Source organism: Siphateles boraxobius, unplaced genomic scaffold (assembly GCF_051911475.1).
Source record: "Siphateles boraxobius isolate OS27281-9 unplaced genomic scaffold, OSU_SipBor_1 3, whole genome shotgun sequence".
NCBI classification, from domain to species: Eukaryota; Metazoa; Chordata; class Actinopteri; order Cypriniformes; family Leuciscidae; genus Siphateles; species Siphateles boraxobius.
In genome coordinates this window covers 4,995,769-5,021,356 of record NW_027508919.1, presented here as the reverse complement: position 1 = coordinate 5,021,356, position 25,588 = coordinate 4,995,769, and the positions used below count along the sequence as shown (strand labels likewise).

The 25,588-nt window shown below is 38.0% G+C and overlaps 2 protein-coding genes across 3 annotated transcripts in view; both read right to left on the bottom strand.

Moving 5' to 3' along the window:
• Positions 1–15: 15 nt before the first annotated feature.
• On the bottom strand, positions 16–1,498 carry gpr151 (G protein-coupled receptor 151). The gene has a single exon (XM_077247531.1). The coding sequence runs from the start codon at positions 1,365–1,367 to the stop codon at positions 99–101; it is 1,269 nt and encodes a 422-aa protein (XP_077103646.1). The 5' UTR covers positions 1,368–1,498; the 3' UTR covers positions 16–98.
• Positions 1,499–4,251: 2,753 nt separating this feature from the next.
• ppp2r2ba (protein phosphatase 2, regulatory subunit B, beta a) overlaps positions 4,252–25,588 on the bottom strand; it is a 55,473-nt gene continuing 34,136 nt past the window's right edge. For both annotated transcript variants that reach the window (XM_077247529.1, XM_077247530.1), the window contains exons 2-9: positions 17,274–17,371; positions 15,268–15,433; positions 14,754–14,866; positions 9,657–9,834; positions 9,280–9,444; positions 6,711–6,880; positions 6,096–6,187; positions 4,252–5,930 (exon numbers count right to left, since the gene is read on the bottom strand). In XM_077247529.1, the coding sequence (XP_077103644.1) occupies positions 5,651–5,930; positions 6,096–6,187; positions 6,711–6,880; positions 9,280–9,444; positions 9,657–9,834; positions 14,754–14,866; positions 15,268–15,433; positions 17,274–17,371 (1,262 nt within the window). In that variant the 3' untranslated portion in view covers positions 4,252–5,650. The remainder of the gene's footprint in view (positions 5,931–6,095; positions 6,188–6,710; positions 6,881–9,279; positions 9,445–9,656; positions 9,835–14,753; positions 14,867–15,267; positions 15,434–17,273; positions 17,372–25,588) is intronic.

Genomic DNA, 25,588 nt, shown 5'->3' with positions numbered 1-25,588 from the left:
AATTTATGAGGTGAGGTCTGATGGGTTGTATGTGTTTTTCTTTTATGTTGACAAAATTAAAAAGAGGTGGGTAGGTTCAGACTGTCTTACTGTTTTCCTTACTTTGGATCCTGGTGCTCCCAGGGTATAGGATCATTTTCCTGTGACTGGGAGCCGGTTTCCCTCTCCTGCCAAAACTGCTCTACATCTGGCAGAACAATTCCATCCTTGTTGTTCGGGCTCTCCTGCAGTCCTTCACACTGGTCCGGTTGCTTCTCAGGCTTTTGCTCCTCTGTTTGCCCTGGCTGGTGTGGAGGGAGGTGGGCTGATCGTTCAGGTCTTGGGGTGGGCGACTTTGGGGCGGTCGGGGTGTGTGGTCCTGGCTTGTGTTTTGCTGGTTGCTTGCGGAGGGTCAGCCTACGCCACAAGCCTATGTAGCCCTCCCTGAATTCCTCTGAGAGGGCGAGGACGATGACAGGGTTGACTAAAGAGATGGAGAACATGAGGAGCTGGGCGGAGAGAGTGAAGAGCACCGGAGGGAAGGCACCTTCAGTCTCCAGCGCGTGCCGCATCCAAACCCAGGAAACCCATTGTGGGAGCCACATGGTGGCCATGGCCACGGTCAGGCTGAACAGCATCAAAGTGATTTTGCGGGATCTGATCTGTGTCCGCAGGTTCTGGGGCTTGCTGGACCTGTGCTGGCATCGTCCATACGCCTTCCAGAAATAAAGTAGTGCAAAACTCAAAGGTGTGCAGTAGGTCAGAAGAGGGTACGCCTTGGCATACACGGACATAAAATCATGGGCTTTGACAGGCACTGCTTGAACACAAATCATTCCGTTTCCTTCTCTTTGCAGGGTGGAAAAAAGCCACTGGGGAATTGGGACCACGCATGCCAATAGCCAAGTGATGAGGAGGACTACCAGGATAGTCTTCAAACGGATGGTCACTTGCTTGGTGGGGTTACTGACATACCTGTAGCAAGCTTTGGCCATGATGGCCACGGTGAAGCTCTTTGCAGCCATGCAGGAGTGCAAGAACCAGTCACAGGTCTTACAGACAAACAATCCCAGGGTCCAGCTGGCACGGGAATAAGCAGTGGCTTTGAAGGGAACAGCAAATGCCAAGACCAGACCATCAGCCAGCATGAGGTTGAGGATGAGCGCGTTGATCAAGGACAGCTTACCTTTACGGGCGTTGGTAATCAGGACTCCTATAGCAGTTACGTTCCCGGTGAAACCCAGGACGCAGATGATTCCTAGCACCACTGGAATCAAAACCTTCAGATCTCCGTGATCCAGGTGCTGATAGCCACTTCTCTCCAGAAATGAGCGTCTATCCACGGAACTGTTGATGGCGCTGATGTTCATAGCAGGTAATTTATCCATGTTCACTGTGATTGATTGGTAAACGAAAGACAGTTGGCAGTATGTGCAGAGAAGAGAAAGATTTGCTCTCTCAAAACTGCGTCTATACGCCAATAAACTCCCCGCGCTTATGGAACGGATCCTTGCTCTCTTTTCCCGCCTTTGACTAGACGGCGCGAAAGCGGAGCGACTTTATAACGGACGTTTTGATTGACAGGTGCTGTCCCCAGCTGACTGACAGCGTTTCATTTCGCCCGTCGCGATCCTCCCGAGGCCAATTAAAATGATTTCGGGTAATAAGCACTGACGGCTACACACGGAGTCAAACTTATTTGCTTCTATTGTCACTGGAAATTATGGATTTTTTATTTCCTGCCGGAGACAAAGGCTTGATGATTGCAGATGGAAATATGGAGTAGCAATATGAATGAATTTTGATGAGAGATTTTACCTCAGGAACTAAGACAAACTGAAACTGGCTATAATTTAACTTAGCCTATTTTAATATACTTTGACATATTGCTTTGTTAACACTTTATAATACGTTATAACATATTTTATAATGTTTGCCATATTCATATGATTGGCTAGTAGTACATTCATTTCCAATTAAGAGGACGGAAATAGTTTTCAGTTTTTACTTAAGTTTAAGTAAGTTAGTTTTTTTTCAAGATAGCTAGATGTTTCATAAACACTAGATGAATAAACCCATAGCCCAACATTTAAGTGGCACAGACAAAATTGAACAACGACATATAAACCATAGAGTTAGGATTTGTGTCCCATTAAGTGGGCATGTTGTCACACTATGAGCGTATTTACATGTATAAGGACAGAATTCAGAGAATTGTTATAATTTATGACCATTATTTGTGTAATTTGATTTTTGACTCAACCAAAAAATTATACCGAGACTTGTGGGATTAGCTAGCATCCCTTACTCCCTTATAGCCTTTTTATTAAATGTTTAATTATTTGTATGCATACTCTATTTATAATTCATATTTGTTAGTGTTATTATCAGTGAAAGTTATTATGAAGTGGTGTTAGTATTCTGTGAATCCAGCAACCTTGCATATTAACTAAAAATAGCCTACTATATTCAGGCCTACATCAATTACTTTTTTCTTTTCTTTTTTTTTTACCGTAAAATCATAAATTAATGTTGAATCTTCCTCTGCCATATAAGCTTTCAGTTTCAGAATTTTTTGTCTTAAATTTAATTGTGTGGTATTGCAGTGAAAGTGGTTGTCCGTCCCTAATATGCTGCCAAATATATTCGGTAAGACTTTCTTTTACACTATCCTTGTTACATATATTACATGTAGGCTACTTACCACAGTAATAACAGTAGGCCTAAATTTTGCGTAATTGTATGCAACTAACCCTCATCCAAACCCTAGTCTTACCCTAACCAGTGTTGTGCAACTTACTTCCAAACTGTAGGAATAAAATAAACATTAAACATTAAACTTGTGAAATAAAATAAACATTTTATTTTATTTTTCGTGTTCGCATTTATGAGGAAAAAACAATATTACAGACGTGACAGTTCTCAGTTATGGACGCGACCGCTCTGAACCGGCACTAAAAGACTGCTTTAAAACTTTCACAGAGACCTTACACACACAAAGCCTTTCTTTAAAGTGAATTTCGTTTTGTATTAATTGTATCTTAATTTTAACAAATGTTTCGTCAACCAATTGCCTGGATTTAAGCGCGTGAACTGGAGCGCGTCTCATAAATGAACCGAAACTCAGCGTATAAGTATAGCCTATTCACAGACTTGAAAAATATATCTATATTGAAATGTCTACTTGTAAACAGAACAATTCAAAACGAAAGAAAACATGCTCTCTGCTTATGAAATGAAATGTGCATTTCTCTCTGGTGCATTCACTAGGCTACTGCGAAGATCGCGAGTCAGCATCGTCAACTTCATCTTGACTTTATTAATAGACAATTAAAATGTCTCCTTGCTATATTTGACATATTCATAACCATTGCTTTTGCCGGTTCTTTGTGACAGCTTTTAGGTGCTTTATCGGCAGCGCCGCCGCCCTTACATGAACGCGTCACCACGGCATCAAAAACATGATTGCGTGATGAAAACATGAAAAATACCAAGTAAACATAGACTAACTGTTTAGAAAGAAAACACAGAACGAATAGCCTAATGCGCATACGTCCATCTCGCGAATGTATAGTCTTCTTCATGCCATCTTTACCATTAGCCGCTTTTCCACTGGCCAGCGCGAGCACATAGGCCGTAATCATATCACGGCACTGCTGTAAAAAAAAAAATCGCTATACAAATATATCAGACGCTGCCATTTAGTCTTTATTTACAGACTTGGACACCACACGCGGCTATTGACTGACCACGAACAGGTAATTTAGCCTACTTGCATTTTTCATTCGTTAATGTCTCGCGGTCTTGCTGTTTTTTGTTGTTGTTTGTTTTACAATTAAAACTAAAAGTCTGTTGTAACGCAAGCCTTACTGAACATGTACCGAGTAAAATATTACTGAAAATTGATAAGTAATGCCTTACACTACTGCGTTACAGCAAAAAGTAATATGTTACTGTAATGCATTACTTTTGTAACGCGTTACTCCCAACACTGACCCTAACCCTAGTAAGTACATGTTAATTAAAATTACTTAGTGCTTAAATATATAATTAAACCGTAACAATGACACCTTAAAATAAAGTGTAACCAAATTTTTTTGTGTGCTCTGCAGAGGAAAGAAAGTCATGTGTTTGGAATAACGTGGGTGAGAAAATTTCAGAATTATTCATTCTTTGAATTTGATTCATAGGGAACAAGTGTGTCTCTTAAACTGTCACACGAGGGCGCCATTGTTTAATTCACGTGTGATGAAAAGGAGAACAGGAAACAGCTTTATTTCAACTTCCTTTACGTTTCTTTTTATTTCAACGAATTCCATTAAGCATAAAGACTGCATGGCAAATAATTGGATGTAGATACATTCTGAGCTATAAAACTTTGCTTCATTAAGAATTTTACAACTGAAGTTTTTATTCTTCAGAAGAGAACATTACTGGTTTATTTGTACATAATAAAATTCCCTGATATCATTTAACCTTCACGTCATGTATAGGCTACATCATGATACCGGCATTCCTGTCATCCTCAGGCCAAAGTGACGTAATTGAATGATGATGTTTTAACAGTCTCAGATGCAGCAGAAACCATGTAAAAAAATGACATCTGATTGTTACAGGTTCATTTGATGGTGCGGAACATATATTTTCTTCATTGGCTCATTATAGATGACATGTTGCATGCAATACGGTAATACTTTTCACCCAGCACGGTACTGAAGAATAAAAAAACAGGGTATACTGTAAAGTTATGAGCATACTGAGATAAAGTGGAGACTATAATGCAGAATTCAAGTACTTCAATTCTATGTACTGTAAAATCATGTCGCTGCAATTCTTTCCCCTTCTTACACAAAGCTATTCTTCACATTTTCTGTAAAAACATTCACACTTCACAACCAAAAATGCCACCCTTTCCCAAAGCCCTCCCACCCGCCACCCGTTGCCAGTACCCACATAAGAAAAGAAGGCACCACAGCTTATTAATGGTTACATCAAAATAAGAGGACAAGATGGAATGACAAAACATAACCAATGGGATTGACTTTTACTTCAGAGCTCCATTCAAGAGGGCCAATCAGGACACTAAAATGCTGTGATTCCATCCACAGATTGTTTGTCTCAACACTACAATCAGCGCAGAGTCACATTCTTAGTCTGTTACGGACCAGTCAGACACTTCGGAGGGCATTGTGTTTCAAAGGAAATGAAAATCCATTGTTTTTTGTAAGTAAAGGCACCCCTTTGATTCTGATGCCAGGATGTCAGCGGAGGCCCGTCTTATTCACGGTTTGTTTTTGCCTTATTAAAGATTCTTCACGTCATTGCAATGAAAATGCACATTAGTCCAGATTTAGGACATGTCAGGTATTTCCTTCCAGTAGAGAAATGAATAAATACGATAAATAAGAGTTCATGGAAGAGGAAATGCAGATTCTTAATGGCGGAAGAATGATTGTGCAGGGCAGGATGCTTCTTGTTCGTGAAAGTCTGGCAGCATCCTTGCACAAAGTGGCCTTCTTATCCAGCATCATCTGTTCATACTTCTCCCCACATCATAGGTAACTTCATGTTTCTCATCACAAAACACACCCTGCAATATCCTGCTGGGCTACAGCTTTTCCCCCTCTTTCTCTCTCTCTTTTCAGGAACATGTGGAGGTGGTACAGTTGTGCTAGTTGACCTTATCCTGGAATATGTAAAGGTTATTGGTGGCTGCCACAGCGATGATGTTCTCATAAGGATGCCAGGCGGTGTGGAGAATTTTCTTGCTGAAGTCCAGGCTGTCCACACTGATTTCATCTTTGCGGCGCTTCCCTCCCACACACACCTTACGAGGTTTCAGGATTGCCCGAGGCTTGCTGTTCTCTCGGGACGCCTCCAGTGTCACATCACGCTTCGTATTTCGGTCGAACATTCGGAAGAAGTTGTTGTAGGAACCAGTCATTATCACGCTGGAAATAGAACAAAATGAAAAATCAACAATATTTTTTACATTTATTTTAATTAGATCATTATTTTTCTTTTGAATACTGTAACTGTGCACTGATTTACCATTGCCGATAAGACCAGTATGTGTATGAAAGCAAATATTTAATACAGCTGTGTAAAACACTGACCTGTCTGATCCATTCCAAACACATTCAAATTTGTCGAAGATGCAGTCATTCTCATACAGCGAGCAGAGCTTACTTCTTAGGTAATCATGTACCTGGTGGAGAAAACCATGACCATTTTTGTGCAAGTCTGACTTAATTTAGTAAACACTGGTTATGAAAAATTCTTCTCTTTTTAGACAATGTGTGAAGACCCCATGATATTATCTTATTTTCCAGCCCATTGGTGGAATAAGTCCCACTTTGTGCCTATCGGGTCGATAAATTAAGACACCAAAGGTGTACATTTAGAGAAACCAAAGATATTAGTTTTGCGTGATTTGCTACTTGCTATTGCTGAATAAAGGTATTTTACAATTTGAGGGAGATGACTCGTTCTCATTCTAGAGGGCATTTTATTGGCCAACATTTGTGTAGTGAAAGATGAGGCACCAATACTTTAGGTCTGGTTTCCAGACTGTAAATATTAAATGTGTACTAAAAGTTTTTATTTGTCTTCTTTTAGAAGCACACTAATACATATATGAACTCAAAGCTAACAGACTCGAAGCAAGTTTGACTTCATGGGGCCCTTAAATATGATCAATACTTTAAGTACAATGAAATTAAGTGCCTTACCTGATAGGTTTCCAGCGGTTTGCTCTCCATGTTCAGATCCCAGACCTTCACTGTCAGGTAGTCACGTGTCATCAGGTACCGCCCACTGTGGCTAAATTTGACGTCTGAGATGGAGGAGATGATTTCAGAGAAAAAGGAACGATTGCTTGGGTCTTCTGGCTCCTCAAAAACTAGATGAGAATAATTTAGAAATAAAATAAAGAAACATTAAAACAAGGATTAAAAACCACACTGAATATCCCATCTCACTCAGAAATATGTCACAAAGAAGTAAAATAGATTGCGAGTGCTGTTTCATGTTGGCTTTAATAACAAGCGACTGCATGGGCAAAGAAAGTTTTTCTGAATCAGTTTCCCCAATTGCTGCATAACACATCATAAATCTACCCGGCTCGCCAGGGAAATAATACACCTGTCAGAGAAGAGAAACAGATATTTATCATCTACTATCGATTGTCCCCTCACTGTTTTGTTGACTAAGTTGTGGATTATCCTGTGATGTGTCGGCAGGCCTCTACACAGCGGATGAAAAAACATGGGCAGAGGGGGAGGAAACAGATCAATGCTTGCGGGGAAATGTGGGCACTGGTGGACTGCAGGTGTTTGTCATGGGTGTGCCTTGTCACATTGTGAGCCTGTCCACCTGCAGTCTTGCTGGGTGTCATTCAGAGGGGGCTAATGAGTCCTCTGGGGAGTGATATGAGGGGATACGACCCTCCGCCCAGACTCTGAGCCCTGCTGGGCTTGGTTAGCATCCCCCGCCTGCCACCGCAGATTGATTTTTAAGAATATTCTCCGGGATGTCTGGAAGATTTATTAATGTGGATGGAAGGAGCAGCACAAACTGTGTGATAGAGAAGACATTGAGGAGGTCTTTCCTGAGGCAAACTGGCAGATCTGCCTGCTGTGAGATCATGTACCAGGGAAAAAATTGACAAATGTGTGTATAATTTAGGTCAGTGTGGTTCTGGAGATACAAACCAAGGCAGCTAAAACTCAAGCCCTCACAGTTGTTTACCCCCTCCAGCATATCTGGCCTTTTAAAATTCAGCAGCAGTATGTAAATGTCTATTCAACAGGATGTGAACGCATGGACCAGTAAGCACGTCGATAAACCTAAGGAAATTACCGAATTCTTTGAGCGGTGAGAATGAAAACTATAGGCATTGCTATCTCCCCTTGAGCAGTGATTTCTATGCCAAGCTTAAATGTCAATGCATTCAGTCTGGTCATCAAATGCACATGGATGTTTCCCACCTTAAACTGGAGACCCGAGCATCTATGACTTAAGAAATGGAAATCTGTCAATTTGTGGTTATCAGTTCAGCCATGTGCAGCCAAAGGGGATGCCACTGTATACCATCAGTATAGGTTCATCAGTCTGCATTGTGTCCAATCCCCAAATGAAATTAGCCAGTTAAGCTCAAGGAGACGCAATCATATTAAAAATTAGCATAATCCTCACCTCCAACGCCCTCGCCCTAGGTGGAAGAGAGGCTAATCCCTGTCATGGCGTATGTACTGGCTGTGCTCTCTAGAGACAACAGTGTTTCTAGAGCTGTACTGCCCCATGCATATTTAATATTACAATAAATGTTGCTAGAATGCAGTAAGCACTCATTTAAACTGGGACAAAAATGTCTGCAACATGTTAAGGACATCAGAGAAGCTTTAGTAGTTGTGTTTGCTGTTACCTATTGGGGGTTTGTTCAAATCCCTAATCCTAAGTATTAAATGTCGGTGCATAACTCATTCCGCACCATTTGTGCAAGAGACATGAATGGTACTTTAAATCCTACAGTATGGTGATTAGATGTGTGCTACCGCTTTTCTAAGCAATCAGTCTCAATTGTCTACAAAGTCTGAGATTTTAATATGAACTCAAACATTTCTCATCAAATTCCATAATGCAAATTACCTGAGCTAAGCTATTCACATTGATTTTGTAAGAGTACACTTCCGTTCAAAGGTTTGGGGTTGGTAAGATTTTTTAAGTGTTTTTGAAGGAAGTCTCTTAGCTCACCAAGGCTGCATGTATTTGATCATAAACACAGTAATATTGTGAAATGTTATTACAATAGAATAACTCTTTTTCTATCTGAATATATTTTATAATGTAATTTAACTTCCATTTTATTTATTATTCATTTTCTTTACTTATTTTGTGCCAAGGAACACATGGGATGGAAATGCTGTTTTATTTGCAAAATTTGGTGCATAAGTTAAATTTGCAACTTTAGATGGAAACATAGGTAGTGTCACATGATCCTTCAGAAATCATTACAAAATGCTAATTGTTGCTCATTTCTTATCAATGTTGGAAACCTTTGTGCTGCTTAATATTTTTCCCCCCAAAGAACAGGATTTATTCAAAATATAAATATTTTGTAACACTGTAAATGTCCTTGCTGTCACTTTTGATACATTTAATGCATCCTTGCTGAATAAAATTATTATTTTCTATAAAAAAATCTTCAGAATCTTTCTGTCCCCAAACGTTTGAATGATAGTGTATTTCAACAATTGTCTCATTAATGTCTTTTTTTCCTTTAGGGTTGCACTGACTCACATTTCGAGTGGTTGTCACAGAGCGCTGATGCCCTCATGTCACACAGACGTATGGAGCCTTTACTGCTACTGTAGACGAAGGTGTTGCACTGGTGTGGGTGAAACTCTGCTGCCGTTATCACTTCCGTCAATTCCTCCATGTTTGCTGGCTTAATGTCTACAATGTCTGAAAAAGCAGCTCAGGAAAACTTGCAGGTCTAGCAGCAGCAGCACAATGAATCATAAATAAAAGTCATAATGGGAAACCAACAAATGGGGGAAAAGACCAATTTAGGTTGACAACTAAGAGGTTTACAATAGTGCTGGGCCTAGTCCTGAAGGTAAACTTTCTTTTTCAAAAACATGTTTCTGTCAGATTTGATGACATACAAAGGATACTGAAGCTTCGGTTTGTGATCTCCAGGTTCCACAGGTTGATCCTTAAGTCATCGGTGGACATGAAGGTTTCGTAGTCACTGTTGACAGAGATGGAGTTGATGTGGTACGTGTGCGCATTGGAAAACACTCTTCGAGGCATGGCCTCAACCATGAGGTCCATGGGCTGCAGTACTGGCACCTGAAGAAATGAAAAGACAGAAAAAAATGTCAGAATCTGCTGTAACAATTACAACAGCCACAACAAAGTCATCCTTTTTTCAAAGATTGTTGGTCATATGACCACTAGTTGGTTTATCTTCTTGTATTCCATCAGCAAGAACTGGGACATAGATAATAAACCACAACTCTATTTTAATAACGCTGAATAGAACAGCAGGTCAGAACAGGGAGACAGTTTAGCTTATTTTAATATTCTATTTTAAAAGACCCAATGAACCCAGGTTTTATGGATGTTTGCATTAGCTTTGAGGTCATATGCTAGCACACTTCAAAAAGTTAACAAAATTTACTTTATATGTACCAAAAACATTGACACATCTTGCACTATACAAATATTTGTTCTCTCTAGAAAGAGAATGTCCTACTTCCCTTACATAATGAATGAATTTGGCTACCTCTTACTTCCTTTCCCAAAGATCAGTTGCAAAGAAAGTGACGGTATTTTATTAAATTTAAAAGTGTCATTGCTTTCATCCATAGTACAAGCCATCAAGTATGATATTCAGGTCTGAAATGCAAACTAAAGGCTATTGACTACATACATTAACAGAGGAATGGAATCTTAACTCCTCAAACCATCTCATGAGGGTTTTAATAATTGGTATGACTAATTAAAAATGCATGATTAACCTTTTTTAGAGTTCTATTTTGCTCTCGCATCTAAGTGGGGCTAATGACCATTATGATGGTGCTCAATGTGCGTTTGGCATTTGTGAGCTGGAACCATCCGGCGGGACACATTTATAAGAGTCCACTGTATTGCACTTCCTGCTGTTAGCTGGTGCCCAGAACAGCACCAGCGCTCCACCCGCAGATGTGGGCTGTTTAACTGACGCTGATGTTTCGAGGCAGCATATGTCATCCCAAAAGAGAGTCGCTCATTACCACATCACAGAAGCACCTCTGCCTTGAGTGCGACGCATTCAAATCAGCTCTTAGCTCTGAAATTACCCTTCAGTTTTTTGAACCACTATTATAATGTTGCATTCGAATGCAGAGTTAAATGATTCTGTGGTAGCTTTTAGAGAGGAATATGTATATCAGGATGGTTTGATTTAGCTGTGCACGCCTAAGTGCATAAATTAGCATTTCATGCGCTGTTTGTTTGACACGCTGACAGATTTATGTGTCATTCTTTTATTAGTCTCAGCATAACATGGAACATCCGTGGACCACCCACAGTTTATTCGCTGACCATCTGATGCATATTTTCATGAGTAAGGGTTCAATGTCTTAAGAACTCGTCAATGGATTTGCCAGGTTATCATCAACTCTTTAAAAGAGGAGTCACTTAAAGGGATAGTTCACCCAAAAATGAAAATTCTGTCAGTATTTACTCACCCTCATGTTGTTACAACCCCGTAAGACCTTTGTTCATCTTCGGAAAACAAATTAGGATATTTTTGATTAAATCTGAGAGTTGGATCACTCATCCATAGGCTTCTAAGGGATTGACACTTGTTCCCCAAAAAGTTATTAAAGGCATCGTTAAAATAGTCCAAGTGAATTTTCATTTTGGGTGAACTATCCCTTTAAGTCAAATGAGCAGAACCATTATGCCAGATAACAACAATTTGATTTTGTGATTCTAGAAGTTTCAAGAGCTAAATGTTCTTCAGTAGAAAAAAGAAATATACATTTTAATCTTAAATGTATGTTTGTTTGTTTTAGCGATATAATTCGATTAGATTGTTTAAATATATCACTGTTTAAATTATTTTAAGCCACAGAAGTTTGCAAATTGATTGAGAACCACTGCTTTAAAACAACATTAACTGTCAGTTAGATGATAGTGGGTGATTTTTAGCCAGAATAAGCTGGAAACATGCCATTAGTCATAAGTCTTGCGCTACAGGATTTTGTCCTATTCTTTATGTATAAAATAACTAAGGATCTAAGGAGATCCCTCTCTATCTAATGTCTCCTGAAAGAAAATAACTTCCTGTGCCAAATTTAGCAGTCAGCCAGTAGTTCAAAGAGCAAACGGATCACGCAGGAGAAAAGGAGAGAGTGAAAGACCACGATAAAGATAATAAAACGTGTTTATTATCTACCGCTAAAACAGGCAGGGGGGTGGGGGATTGGCCAACACTTAGCTTTCCGTGTTTATGGCACACACAGCATTAGTAGGTCAAATAGCACAAGAATCCATTTTGATGTGTTTTATTGTTATAAAAGGTCAGGAAACCGCTGGCTTTAAATGGCACGGCAGTCACACCTTATATCACGTCACCTCATGGATTGTAGAAACCAGTCCACTGCGAACCTTAGGGGTAAAATCGCATACTGAGACAAGAGTAAGATCACAGCGCTGGCAATGGTGACTGCCAGAACACATGACATGTGTGTCTCATCTTTCCCCTCCTCCCTCACTACCGGAGCTCCATGATAAATCCGTCTCCGCATCTCCACCGCACATACATTTCACGGTCCAAATGGGATTGCCGCCCGCTCCATGCCATCACCCCGGTGTCAGGCTAATCTTCTGCCCGGACAGACAATGGTGGAGGAGTGGAGTGCTTTAATCCATTAGGCCATGGAGCAGAAAACAGACACCGCACCAAACATTAATGGCTACTCGGAGTCGCGCCCTCTTTGTATCTATATTCAATTTGGAGGGATGAGTAGAGAAAGAGTGAGAAGGAGAGCAGAGGGAGGAATCATTGTGAGCCCCTTCACTGCACATTATCATCTCTCTTTGTCCTTGCTGTTTGATTATGAATGAATGGCTTTTGGTCGCTGACAGCTCATCGTTTGTCAGCTTCATGTGAGAATTTGAGCGAACAGCAGCAACTGCTCACATGCACCAGAAGATTTATAATAAACCTCTGACTTCCTGGTACAGGATTCAGTGGAAGATGAAATGTAACTGTTCAGCTAAAAACAAGATTCTACAAAAGCTTACTACAGATTTCATCATACATTACTGTCAGCTAAACTGCTGAAATACTTAGACACGGATTGTGGGAGTAAATCTTAAGAATCCTTTGAAGAACATGTCTGGGTCATGTTACATTTTAAAATCAAAAGAAATAAATAAGAAATTATATCATGCTTAAAGAAAATGAAGCCTATTTTAAAGACCATATTTTCTGTTTTGTGATTTTCATATTTTCATGACAATTAAGGACATTTTTATTACTGTAATGGATGAAATTTTAATTAATTATGAATTATATGAAAATAATGGGTAACACTTTATATTACGACCTGCAAACAACTGCGTAAGTAACGTTAAACCGAAATTACGGTGTACGTTTCTGTAATTATAGTGTACTTCCTTGTAGGTATAAGGGAACAATATGTTAAGTTTTGGGTAATAAAGGGGTACAACCAAATATACAAGCAAATTATTTCTAATGTAATTATTTTAAAACTAACAGGTACCTATTCTGTTAATATATTCCACGCAAAAATTGTATGTCTGTTGTATATAAAAGTTTTTATCACATTTCTGGCAAAATATGTTCTTGTGCAATGTAGTTACAGGGTAATTTTGACATATGTGGGTTGTAAATTAAACGTGTATATATACATATATATATATATATACATATATATATATATATATATATGGCTGTATGTAAGCACAGTATGATAAAAATTGAATTTAAGCCAATAAATTCAATTTTTTAAATTCAAAATTTTTTTTCTGCTATGTACCATGTAGTACTTAGTACTTACTTTATCACATTGTATTGCAATGACACTTAAATGTCAGGGCAAATATACTGTGTAATTAAAACGTTTTTTTTGTTTTGTTTTCTTAATAAGAGTAACTTTCTCTGTAATTACTGTGCAAATAGTGTTGTTTCGTATTGTTACATAGTAAGTAGTGTTTGTTACCCGTTTCAACTGTATTTACAGGGTAAGTGTAACTCCTGCGGGCTGTAAATTAAAGTGGCGCTTGTTACCCCCTTGTTCTGTGTAGTTACAGGGTAAGTGCAGTAAATATACAATAAAGGATCCCATTTAATTTCTGACTTTTATTTTACAAAAAAAAATTCAAAACACTTTTTCATCTTAATAAAACATTGTCTTTTCTACAGTATACTCAAACAACAAAGTAACACATTATACCCTCCCCCCCCCCTTTATTTGCTTCTCTTGCTTTTCTTCTTCGTTCTTTTCTTGCTCTTCTTTTTCTTTTTCTTCTTGTACCCCTTTATTACCCAAAACTTAACATATTGTTCCCTTATACCTACACGGAGGTACACTATAATTACAGAAACGTACACCGTAATTTCGGTTTACTTACGAAGTTCTTTGCAGGTTGTATATCTGCTTGAACCCCTTTATTACCCAAAACTTAACATATTGTTCCCTTATACCTACACTGAAGTACACTATAATTACAGAAACGTACACCGTAATTTCGGTTTACTTACGAAGTTCTTTGCAGGTTGTATATCTGCTTGTACCCCTTTATTACCCAAAACTTAACATATTGTTCCCTTATACCTACACTGAAGTACACTATAATTACAGAAACGTACACCGTAATTTCGGTTTACTTACGAAGTTCTTTGCAGGTTGTATATCTGCTTGTACCCCTTTATTACCCAAAACTTAACATATTGTTCCCTTATACCTACACTGAAGTACACTATAATTACAGAAACGTACACCGTAATTTCGGTTTACTTACGCAGTTGTTTGCGGGTCTTAATATAAAGTGTTACCAAATAATGTTACTTAAATAGGCTTCATGTTTTTTATGTAACATGTATTTTCTTTTTATTTATTTTTGTCAGAATCCTCCTTAGGTGTTCTGACATTTCTAATGAACAAATATAACACATTTTGAGTATCCATATTAAACAAATGTACTTGTCTTTATTGTGAATTTGCAGGTGTTGTTAATACAAGCATGCTGACCCGTAATGAGGTGATGGTGGACGGGTCTCTGATTCTTCCATCTTCATCCTTTAGGTTATATCCCTCCGGTCTCTTATCCCTCTCACTGATCTTCCACAGTTTCACAGTTTTATCTGAAAATAAACACACACGCCTTTAATAGACCATTTAGAAGGAGCAAGACATGATAAAAGGAGGAGAAATTAAGAGACAGAAGAAAATAAAAAGGTGGGCAGTGAGAAATTTAACAGTCTGTGGGACACAATCTGGCACATGGCTGGAAAATATCCAGCACCAACTGAGTATATAAACCGTAGCCATACCATCTGAACATGGGGAGATGTATGATGTCATTGGAAGACTCTACTGTTCCAACAATCTTTTGTTGAAATGGCAGCAGCTATTATAATTAAATATTGTTGTTTTGACTTTCAAATATCTTCAGAGATGAGTAAACGATAGCAGAACATTCATTTTGGGGGAACTCTCCCTGTAACAGCATTATTTTTGCATTGAGATCTCAACCGTCACTCACCATTGGTGGAGAGCAGGAAGTAGGCAGCGTTCTGCTGAGGCAACCAGCGTATCTTATTGATCTTCTCCTCAATCTCTAAACTCTTCAGGTAGTCAAACTCCGGCTCGTGACTCTGAAACGTGCTGTAAACATTATACTCCCCACGTCTGTGAGGCTGGTTCTTGCTCTGTGGGTGAGAAGAGAGAGATTTCATCTATCTATGTTGTTTGTTCAGCTCCAAAGACCAACACAGCTCATTACTATAAACTATAAATTGTTTTGTTATGCTCATATAGGTATTAAAAATGGGAGGAGATCTGCAGTACTCTGCAAAATGACTAAATTCTTAACAGAAAACATCATTTAATTAGCTGGAAATATATAATAAATGAACTTGGAAGAGACACAGGATGTGTGGAACTTTGTTAATAATGAGCATTGAGATTAATGGAAATCTACAAGGCTTTCCGCCCGTGAATATCATATAATTTGCTGCTGATTCTGTTAACGGTTAATTGCAGGTTCCCTGGTCACAGTTGGACTATTACATGTAATGCATCCGTAATCAATGACAGCATGGAAATAAGGAAGTTTTCACGTTGGGAACCATCAAAATCAATGATTGTGAAAACCACTCATGCAGTTAAATTAAAGTAAACAGAGAACAGTCCCTCTCTAGAGGGGGTTATAAGAAGCTATCTGTGTGTGTGTGTGTGTGTGTGTGTGTGTGTGTGTGTGTGTGTGTGTGTGTGTGTGTGTGTGTGTGTGTGTGTGTGCGTGCTAGCGTTTTGGGCATGTTCGGATGTGTCTGGATTTGCTTACAGCATGCCATCTATTCTAAAGGCAGAATAAACTGAATTGAAAAGAAAAGTCCTCCTTCAGCGTAGAGGAGTACCTAATAGTTGTGACAGTTGTTTAGTAGTGACTGTTTTTAGCAGTGTACCTCGACCAAAAATTAATTTGCTCTTTTAATGTCTCATTGTGTTGTGCACACAGCTTTACCGTTGCACTGTCCTAAACGACTAACCCTCTCAGTGCATCTGGTTCATTTGGACAGTTTATTTGAATGAATAAATTCAAGTTTCACAGCCCTTTTAGAGCTAAATATTTACAATGAATACAGGACACTTTTTCATAACTTGTCATTGACGTTGTTTTTAAAATGTGAATCAAATACCTAAATCAATAACCTACCATACTAGTTTAGGATGAATTTAATGCGGATTTTTAGTAATAGCACATTCAGTATATATATAAGTGTATCTCTTTACCTGTATTGAACCTTAGTTAAATTAATCTGTTATATACTGCTGTATGTTTTTTAACTGAATTATGTGTCATTTGTTTTTGTATTTTTGTCTAGTTGTGTATATAGTAGTATTTAGTGTAAATGTATCTGTTCAAGTTTGATGCTTTCATCCTTATTGAGGTTTTTCAAAAAATTCTAATTGTTTTCCCTAAAAATACAACTCTGATTAAATTAAATATAATTGTATAATTATTAATATAAAACGTTATAGTTCTCTTGTTTCCAAACAGGTTTGGTTATGACTTCCAATATGTGGAGGAGAAAAATTTTCTCAAAATCTTGTTTTTTGTTCCACAGAAGAAAGAAAGTCATACAGGTTTGGAACGACGAGAGGGTGAGTACGTGGTGACGAAATTCTCAATTTGGGTGAACTATCCCTTTAAGTTGCTTCAGTGTACTTACTTATTCTTAGTAGCTTAGAGTGTATCTACCCTCTAATTCTAAAGAAGCTTCCCCAAAACTGTTTGCTGTTTAATGAATAAACACGTGACGAAAGCTTCACGTCTGAGCATGTGCACCTGAGGTTTATCGAGACCTCACCTGTGTTACCATTGTGTGTCTTTTGAAACCTTGTTCAAAGCCACAGGAAGTTGTGTTACAGGGTGCGACCTTCTGGTTTTTGCTCACACAGTAAGAGAAGTACAGATTGCTGAGTGCCTGCTGATTTTTTTTACAGGAATGAATGCACGATGTGAAAGATTTCATGGTTTCGTCTTACCTCTTGCTCCCTTTGGAAAACCACAACTCTTCCTCCCTTGTCTCCCGTGGCCAAGAGCTCTCCAGTAGAGTTGAACTCCACAGTAGAGATGATGTCAGCTGCAACACAACACAAGAGAGCCTTTAAGTATACAAGACTTACCACTCTTTATAAAGGATAATGTACAGTGAGCTGGTCATTATCATAAAATAAACCACAATGATTGATCTTGTATGTCACTTAAGGGGATTATTTGGTGATTAATGACTGTCTCTCTGTATGTTAAACCACTTATTACACAGCTACAGTACATGAAATATTGATTTGAGAGTAAACTATTTTATTATCCAAGAAGAAAGAGACCATGGAGTAATATAAAACATCTAGGAAATTGGTTAATTATACAGCTTAGTTTTCTAAAACATTTTTAACCACAGAATGCTGCAATTGATCAATCAGAATCAAGTAAGAGAGCTGTGTAGTAAGTTAATACACAACAAAGCACACACTCCAGTGGCTGGTAATTATAAGTCTTCGAACAACACGCATGATATGCAAGTGTATTCACTTTTGACGTGTTGCAATTGGTCACAAAGAGACAAAAATTCTCTTTGTGAATTATTTTTTTACATTTTCTTAACAAAAATTAACAACTAATGACATGTTTGGCATCATTGTCATCAGACCTTGTGTGCACGTCTTGACACGCCATATGAATGTAACAACATGGATTGTAAAAAGTGCTGTATAACTAAAAATGACTTATCTGGACTTGAATGTCAATGAGATTTGATAACTGCAATGAAGGAAAAGATTATCGATTTCTAACATCATAAATACGTCTTTTTTCTTCACACAAAGCTATTATATGAGCCCTGACAGCGTGAACATTCTGCTAAACCTCATACGTGGAAAAAAGAAAGTCACACAGGTCTGGAAAGACATGAAGGTGAGTAAATTATTTTTTTGCTGATTTATTACATTAAAATATGAATATCAATTCATAGTAGAGTTATATAGGACTACACTATTCTTATAAAAAGATGGCATTAGGAATATATATGAAACATTCCATATCCGGGCTATTGTGTTCTGCAATACCAGAATACAATAAATGATAAGCTCTGCCGATTTTATTAATCACAGCAGAATTAAAAGGTACAGTGGTTAGCAATAATAAAATGCATTAGTTGCAAAATACATGTCAAACAACATGTGATTAGTCGAAAAACAGCAATTAGTCCTCCATCTAAATTCGCATATGTGTTAAATCTGCATATGTTAAATGCCTGCCTCACTTAACAATTTTAATATGTCGATACCGACTTAAAGAAATGCGTTGTGTTCTAGTGGCACACATTTGTGAGAAAAAGGTTAAAAGAGACTTTGTGCTTACAAATACATAAAATAATCCCCAGAAATAATGTTTAGAAGAAGATTAAATACTCATGGAATCCCTGCATCAGACCAAAGGGCTGAAAAAACATTCGGTGCACTTAAACAGATAAAGAGAGCAAGAGCTGGCGTTCCCGAAGCATGCAGAGCTCAGAAATCTCCACAGAGAGCCTACGCTCCCCTCCTCCGACTATCCTTCCTTCCATTCATTATCATCTGACACAGAAATACACAACATCCTTCACATTCAACACTAAATCCATGGGATTCACCACCGAGGACAGAAACTGCCTCATAATTTACATACGACAGGATTGACTCGAGACATCTAATAAATCAGTTTCTAGAAAGATTGATTTTAATGCTGGTACACAGAGAGAGATAGGCAAGTCTTTCATCTTTTCTTGGCATACAATTCAAAATGAGCATATTTGTGATGGATTGTTTTCAACCAAATGTTTCTGAACCTCTGATTCTTAGGTTACTGTTCACATCTCTAGGAGGGTTTCCTACCTTTCAGAAATCTTTCATCTTCCTCTAAAAGATTCATTAGTTTGAAGGGTGATGAGCTCAAAACAGTAGATTACATTGCTTGATTATTCTGTATCGTTCTGCAAAGTAGGAAAGCATGATTCAATTTTATTTTTTGAGAACCCATACACCCTCAATGAATTTATTGCTTGCTGAATTGAAAACGGGAGGAAGTGGTTGCCATGGAGACCCCTTCCATTACTGTTGTGCTACATTTGACTGGAAGACTTTGCTGTGTGTGTTAAACAGCCTGAATGCGTGGCTTACAGCGTCTGATGCCGGTCAATGGCACAGTGGGGGAGAGACTGAGAAAATTAAGTCTATTTTTGAACATGGCTGCTGTATGCTGAAATACTGCTGAAACCGTCCTGAAGTATTGCACAGATAGCTGCAGAACAGTGTGATTTATTCACAATGGCACATTCTTTCTATATTTCCATGTTTATTTTGGTTTATTTTGTCTATTTTTTATTTAATTTGAATCATTATATTGTATTATATGGATGGATAACCTTGTGAAAAATTAATATACCAAAATATATTTTAAAATGTCTAAGTATACTACAAATACATGTACATATTTTAGTGCTGTCAAACGATTAAAATATTTAATCGCGATTAATCGCATTAATGCCATAGTTAACTCGCGATTAATCGCACATTTTTATCTATTCTAAATGTCCCTTGATTTCTATTTGTCTCATTATTTTTTCTAATTTTAATGCTCTTATCAACATGGAAAAGTGGATCAGCAGTAAGTTTGTTCTTAGCTGTGGTATCCATGTGCTTCTGTCTGAAGTCATCCATTGTAGAGCTTAGATCGGGCCAAAAAAATCAAGCCTGACCCGAGCCCGTGCGCATTGTGTCCGAGCCCGGCCCGACACATAAACTGTAATTATGAGCCCGAGCCCGATTTAAACCCGTCCATTTTTTTAATACGTGGGTCGTTTTAACTGACGTTCTCAACTACTTTCTATGTTACTTTCTCCCGCCCGCAACATTTTTGTCCCGCTCCCGCCCGCAAATACACTCTTTTTTTTTTGTAGGCTACCTCCAAATACTTTCGCCTACGTGTCGCCACCATACACATAAGCATAAATGCTCCTGATAAATTATTTGTTATTAAAGCATTAACACACAAACCACTGTTATAACATAAAAGCAAGCAGGCTACTGAGTGCATGGTTTGGCATGACTGAATGCGCGCAAAGTGCGCTCCCTTAATAATTCCTAAAAAGCTGACATCAGTTCATCGCAATCTCACACATCTGTTATTATCAATGAAGCTGACTGCACAATGCATATTTCATAATATATACACTTTGTTTGTTATAATTTGAGGATTTGCCAGCATACAGAATTCAGCACTGAACAAAAAGTCTGTTTTGAGCGGTGAGGGGAGTCTGTTTTAAATGCTTCTGATTGGCCATTGCGTTCAAGAAATCAACACATATGTCTGTGATTGGCTACATCCCTCAACGCTGCAAACATGTTATAAAAAGAAACTCTGCCCTGTAAATCGTTTCTATTTTGTTTTAGTTGTTCTTGTTGCTTTTCTGCAACATGAATAAAATTTGTATTAGTTTTTATGTTTTATTCATAGATATTTCTAGTTTGCGGGAGTCCCGCGAATCGTTTTATTCTCCCGTATCCGCACACAGAGTGAGTGCATTACCGCTCGAGCCCGCCCTCGCACTCGGCCATCAAATCTAGTCCCGCGCCGCACTCTATTGCGTTGAGAGTGCACGACTCTAAATCGGCGTCTCGCGCTCGCGCCATCCAGTCAAAACGTAACGTTAGCCTACTACTATTTGGCCGGCGCGCAAGCCCAAAAAAGTACGTGCGGCGTGCCTGTTGTTTTGTTTCCGATCTAGCTATCCGGTGTGATGTTGTAGTTTTTCCAACGTTACTAGTTGTTGCAACAACATTTGAAAAAAATACAAAGTTGCCTAGGCCAAAAAGAGCGTTAATCTCGCGATAAAAAAATTGACGCCGTTAAAATGTGTTTGCGTTAACGCCGTTAATAACGCGTTTAACGCACAGCACTAACATATTTATGTACTTAATATAAATGCACTGCAATTGTAATTTTCGGTATACTAAATTGATATACCTAAAGTCTGCTAAATTGGAACAACTAATTTTGTTCTTAATGCACTTTAGTTATCCAGAAATAGACAGATAGATAGATAGATAGATAGATAGATAGATAGATAGATAGATAGATAGGTGAATGGATGGATGGATGGATGGATGGATGGATGGATAGATTATTATTATAAAATGTATTGGACAGTCTAATGTTGCATTGGTAATCTATTCACTGCATGAATATGTTTTCTCTTCAGTTTTAGTACGCTGTGGCATCATATGGGAAGGGAAAATCTTGCTGTCCTAAATGACGATGATGAAGGACTCAGATTGGGAGGATTTGGACATGGTTAGACTGTTATTTCTCAGGCACGTTACTAAATGAATGATGCATTAATAGTCTAATAGTCGGCATAAAGATATGTCATTCCCTTGCGAAAATAAAGCAGATATTCAACGTCTAAGCCCATTGATCTGGATGCTACATTTCTTATCTTTCTTTGCACAGAAAGAGACTATGAAACCCCCTGCTTCTTGAGGGAGGGCGAGTTGAAGTAAAATTTTATTCATTTACTAATTATCTTGCTGTTCTTTGTTTCTCAACAGTGAGCGGCTATAAAAAAGACTCAACAAAGCGCCCTGAAAAGAGTTGGATGTTGCATAAGGTAATAATACCGAAGTAGCTCTGGGATACAGCAACATTTTATGTAGCACCTGACAGTACACTCTCTGCCTGGCAATAACACAGGCCTTTCTCTCATTATAAACACATTAGCACACTGCAGTCTGAGACAGGGAGAAAACTGATGACAATGTTTTAATGAGTTTGCTCAATTACAGACATGTTATTTCTCATCTTACTCTCAAGGATAAATGAGACAGCAGAGAAGGAAAGGAAAATAGAGGAACACAACAGAGAGGGGGGGGGGGGGATGTCCTATATTATCAAAGCATGTGTTGACTTAGAAAGAGAGAGTGATTTCATAAAAGCAATTTCAAGGCCCTATGGTTCAGCATTCCCTTGCGTGTACTGTAACTGTTCGACAAGAAATATCCAAGTAAAGACTATTTCACAATTTGAAATCCGTTTAACTGGATTCAGTGACTCTGAAGAACACTAACGGGCAGGGATGTGGATGAATGTTACAAAAATGTTCAGATCACATTTAAATAATAATAAAAAAAGGTTATAAAAAATGTATATTTTTCTTAAAGAAAATGAAGCCTATTTTAGAGTCATATACATATATATGTATATGTACATAAACAAACACCTGTCATTTCTTTATAAAAAATGTGTTTCTTGTTTCTTTCTTTTAGGGTGATCCGGACATGTTGTTTGCTTGGTAAAACTCAGAGGGAATCAGATTTGATATCCTAGGTTAGTCATCTATTTTGAACTAAGCTGCCTATGACAAATAAAGTGGGCAGTGGATTACAGAGTGCAGTTAATAAATCCTGCGGGCACCCATGTCTGCAACAGCAGGGTCAAAGGTCAGGGTCTCATATACCCAAAGTGCTTCTGGGAAAGAACAGATCTCTCTCGTGCTATACTCTTGTGTAATTTGCAGCCGCTCTCATTACTCACACACCATAAAGTGGGTTACCGTGCCAACCTGTCTAATCCCAGCAGCCCCAGCCGCTCTCGAACATATATGATCATGGCTTCCCCATCACAAAGGCATCATGGGAAATATAAAAAATATAATGTTCAGAATGGCATATTAGCATATTATTTCCGCAGTTAATGTGCACAGTATAAATTTTCTTTTTTAACATTAATCAAAATTTTTAACATTTCTGTTTTGACTGATTAATTAATTAAACTATATATAAAATATTATATATATATATATATACACAATTTTACACAAAAATGGATTACAAATGCAAAATAATCATGTTAATAAGCCAAAACAGCAAACTACTGTATGAAATGTTTAGTATTACACATGCATACTGTTTCACATACTATTTTCAATAAAAAATGTAAGCTGTATGCAGTATATCGCAGTATGCTGTAAGCAGCATCCATTCCAATCACAGCCGGTTTATAATGTCCTGCTGTTTAAAGGCTGCTAAGAACATCCACAGAACAAAGTCTTATATAGTCACACTTAGCTTATATTGATCTACAAATTGATTTTCTTTGCCTTCGCACAGGCAAAATGAGAATGAGATCAAGTTGATGCACCATATCAAGACGTTAAATGCCACTACACAGTGAAAGAGGACAGTGGGTCAACAAAGATCTGTAGGAAAAACAGCAAGTGGAATGTGTTTTAAAGTACAGCTTCTATCGCCAGCCCTCACAAACAGTCTAGATCGCATTGAGATTTCAGCATGGCACAGCTGTCTGCAACATAAGAGAGAGGCTGGTTCATGGAAAAGTAGGTCAGTCTGAGTCTAGTGAGCCCGTCACCGGCTTCAAAACATCCAGTAATTTCCAAAAGACAAAATCAATCCTTGTTTTGAAGTTAAGCCTAAATTAAATGATTTTGTGTAAAGCCTCTGTGGAAGCATGTCTGCATGGAATCTGCAATTATCACAGGACCTGACAGAGCACTGTGTTGTAATGCACAGTTGTACGTTCGGCATTGTCTGCGAGATTAGAGCCCTTTCGCTGAGTTCAGCATCTCGACGGATCAGCCCGAAAGAGAAGATTACAGCTGCCTTAACCTATCAGAAGTGTTTAACATCTATTCAGAATGATAGATTGGTTAGGTGCGCAACAAGATTGTATGAGATAGATTAAACGGTTCGTAGAGCCAAAAATGAAGATTCTGTCTTCATTTAATAACCTACAAAAGAGCAATATGAACATCTCATAAGAAGAAAGCCATTTCAATTAAATGAAAGCAAATGGGGACTGATGTCATCAGCCTCAACTGGAATAAAAGTATTCCAGTAATAGACAGACCAGCATTTAAGTCATTATAAATAATTAAAAATTCACATATATATATATATATATAAAAAAAACCTGGGTAGACACCAGAATACACCAGGTTTCTCAAACAAAAGGTAATTTATGGATTCAGAACTCTTAATATTTAAAATTGTTTTTAATTTTTGATATAGTATTAGTAAGTATAAATAAAATCTAGATACCGTTCAAAAGTTTAGGTTAATTTTTTTAAATAAATGAATACTTAAGATTTATTAATTCCTTGATGAGCATGAGAAACTTCAGCATGAAAACATGAAAAAACATGAAACATGAACAAATCTTACCGACCCCAATCTTTTGAACTGTAGTGTATATAAAAATAAAGTATATTGTTTTATAAAATAAATTTTATTATTATGAATTCATGTAATCATTGATTTTCATTTGTGTTTTTCGTTTTATGTAAGGAGGAAAGTCATACAAAATTGATTATCATTGAGGGTATGTTAAAAAATTACAGAATTTTCATTTTTGCATGTACTATCACTTTAAATTTCTGCTACATTGTTCAACATGCACACTGAACTTCCCCGGCAAATTAAAGATTGTATGCAAGACTAGTCAAGTGTGCCCAGATCTGCCTTTATAATAAAATTGTCATGAATCTGTGTCCATGCACTGTTGCCTTGTTATTTACACTATAGATTTAACTGCTGGCCAAAGATGCATAGAATGTTTCCAACAGGGCTCTGTTGTAAAAAAAGAATCTTATACTGTACAGTCATAATCACTTAGATTCAATTAATATCAGAGAGTAAACACAAGCAGTTTTTGACATACCTTCTTTTTTCTTTTGATTGTTCAACATGAAAATCAATTCATATTGATTGATGAATCTATACTTTACAGCCAGAATAGCAAACAAAACAACATGGAGTAGACTGTGCCTGCTGTTTTGTTAACGTGCCTGGATTGCATCGACTTGCTTTAAGTCAATGTCTGGCGGTTTCAAAGCCAGTGGAATAAAGACTTGCCTTTGGCCTGCTGCTAAATGATGCAGGTCTGGACCAATTTCACCAGACATGGGCATGATTTGAGCTGGTTATAATAAGCTTGACCACCTGCTGATCGACAACAATGTCAATGACTCTCTGATACACAGTCATAGCACTGCCTGCATCCAACCACAGCAGAGAGACTGAGACCAAAAAAAAAGCTAATTAACCTTATTTCTTGGAAAAATGCCCTGTGGAAATGGGAGAGAGGTGGCGTAGGCCTCCGGGGAATGGGAGGGGTGAGTGAATATGTGTTGTGAGTGTGTCTGAGAGAAAGGCCACATGTAGGGGGGCGAACTTCAAGCAGGGGAAACTGGTTTGAATTTCACACGTCATTAACAGATACATAATTTAACTACAGATGTGGAGAACTG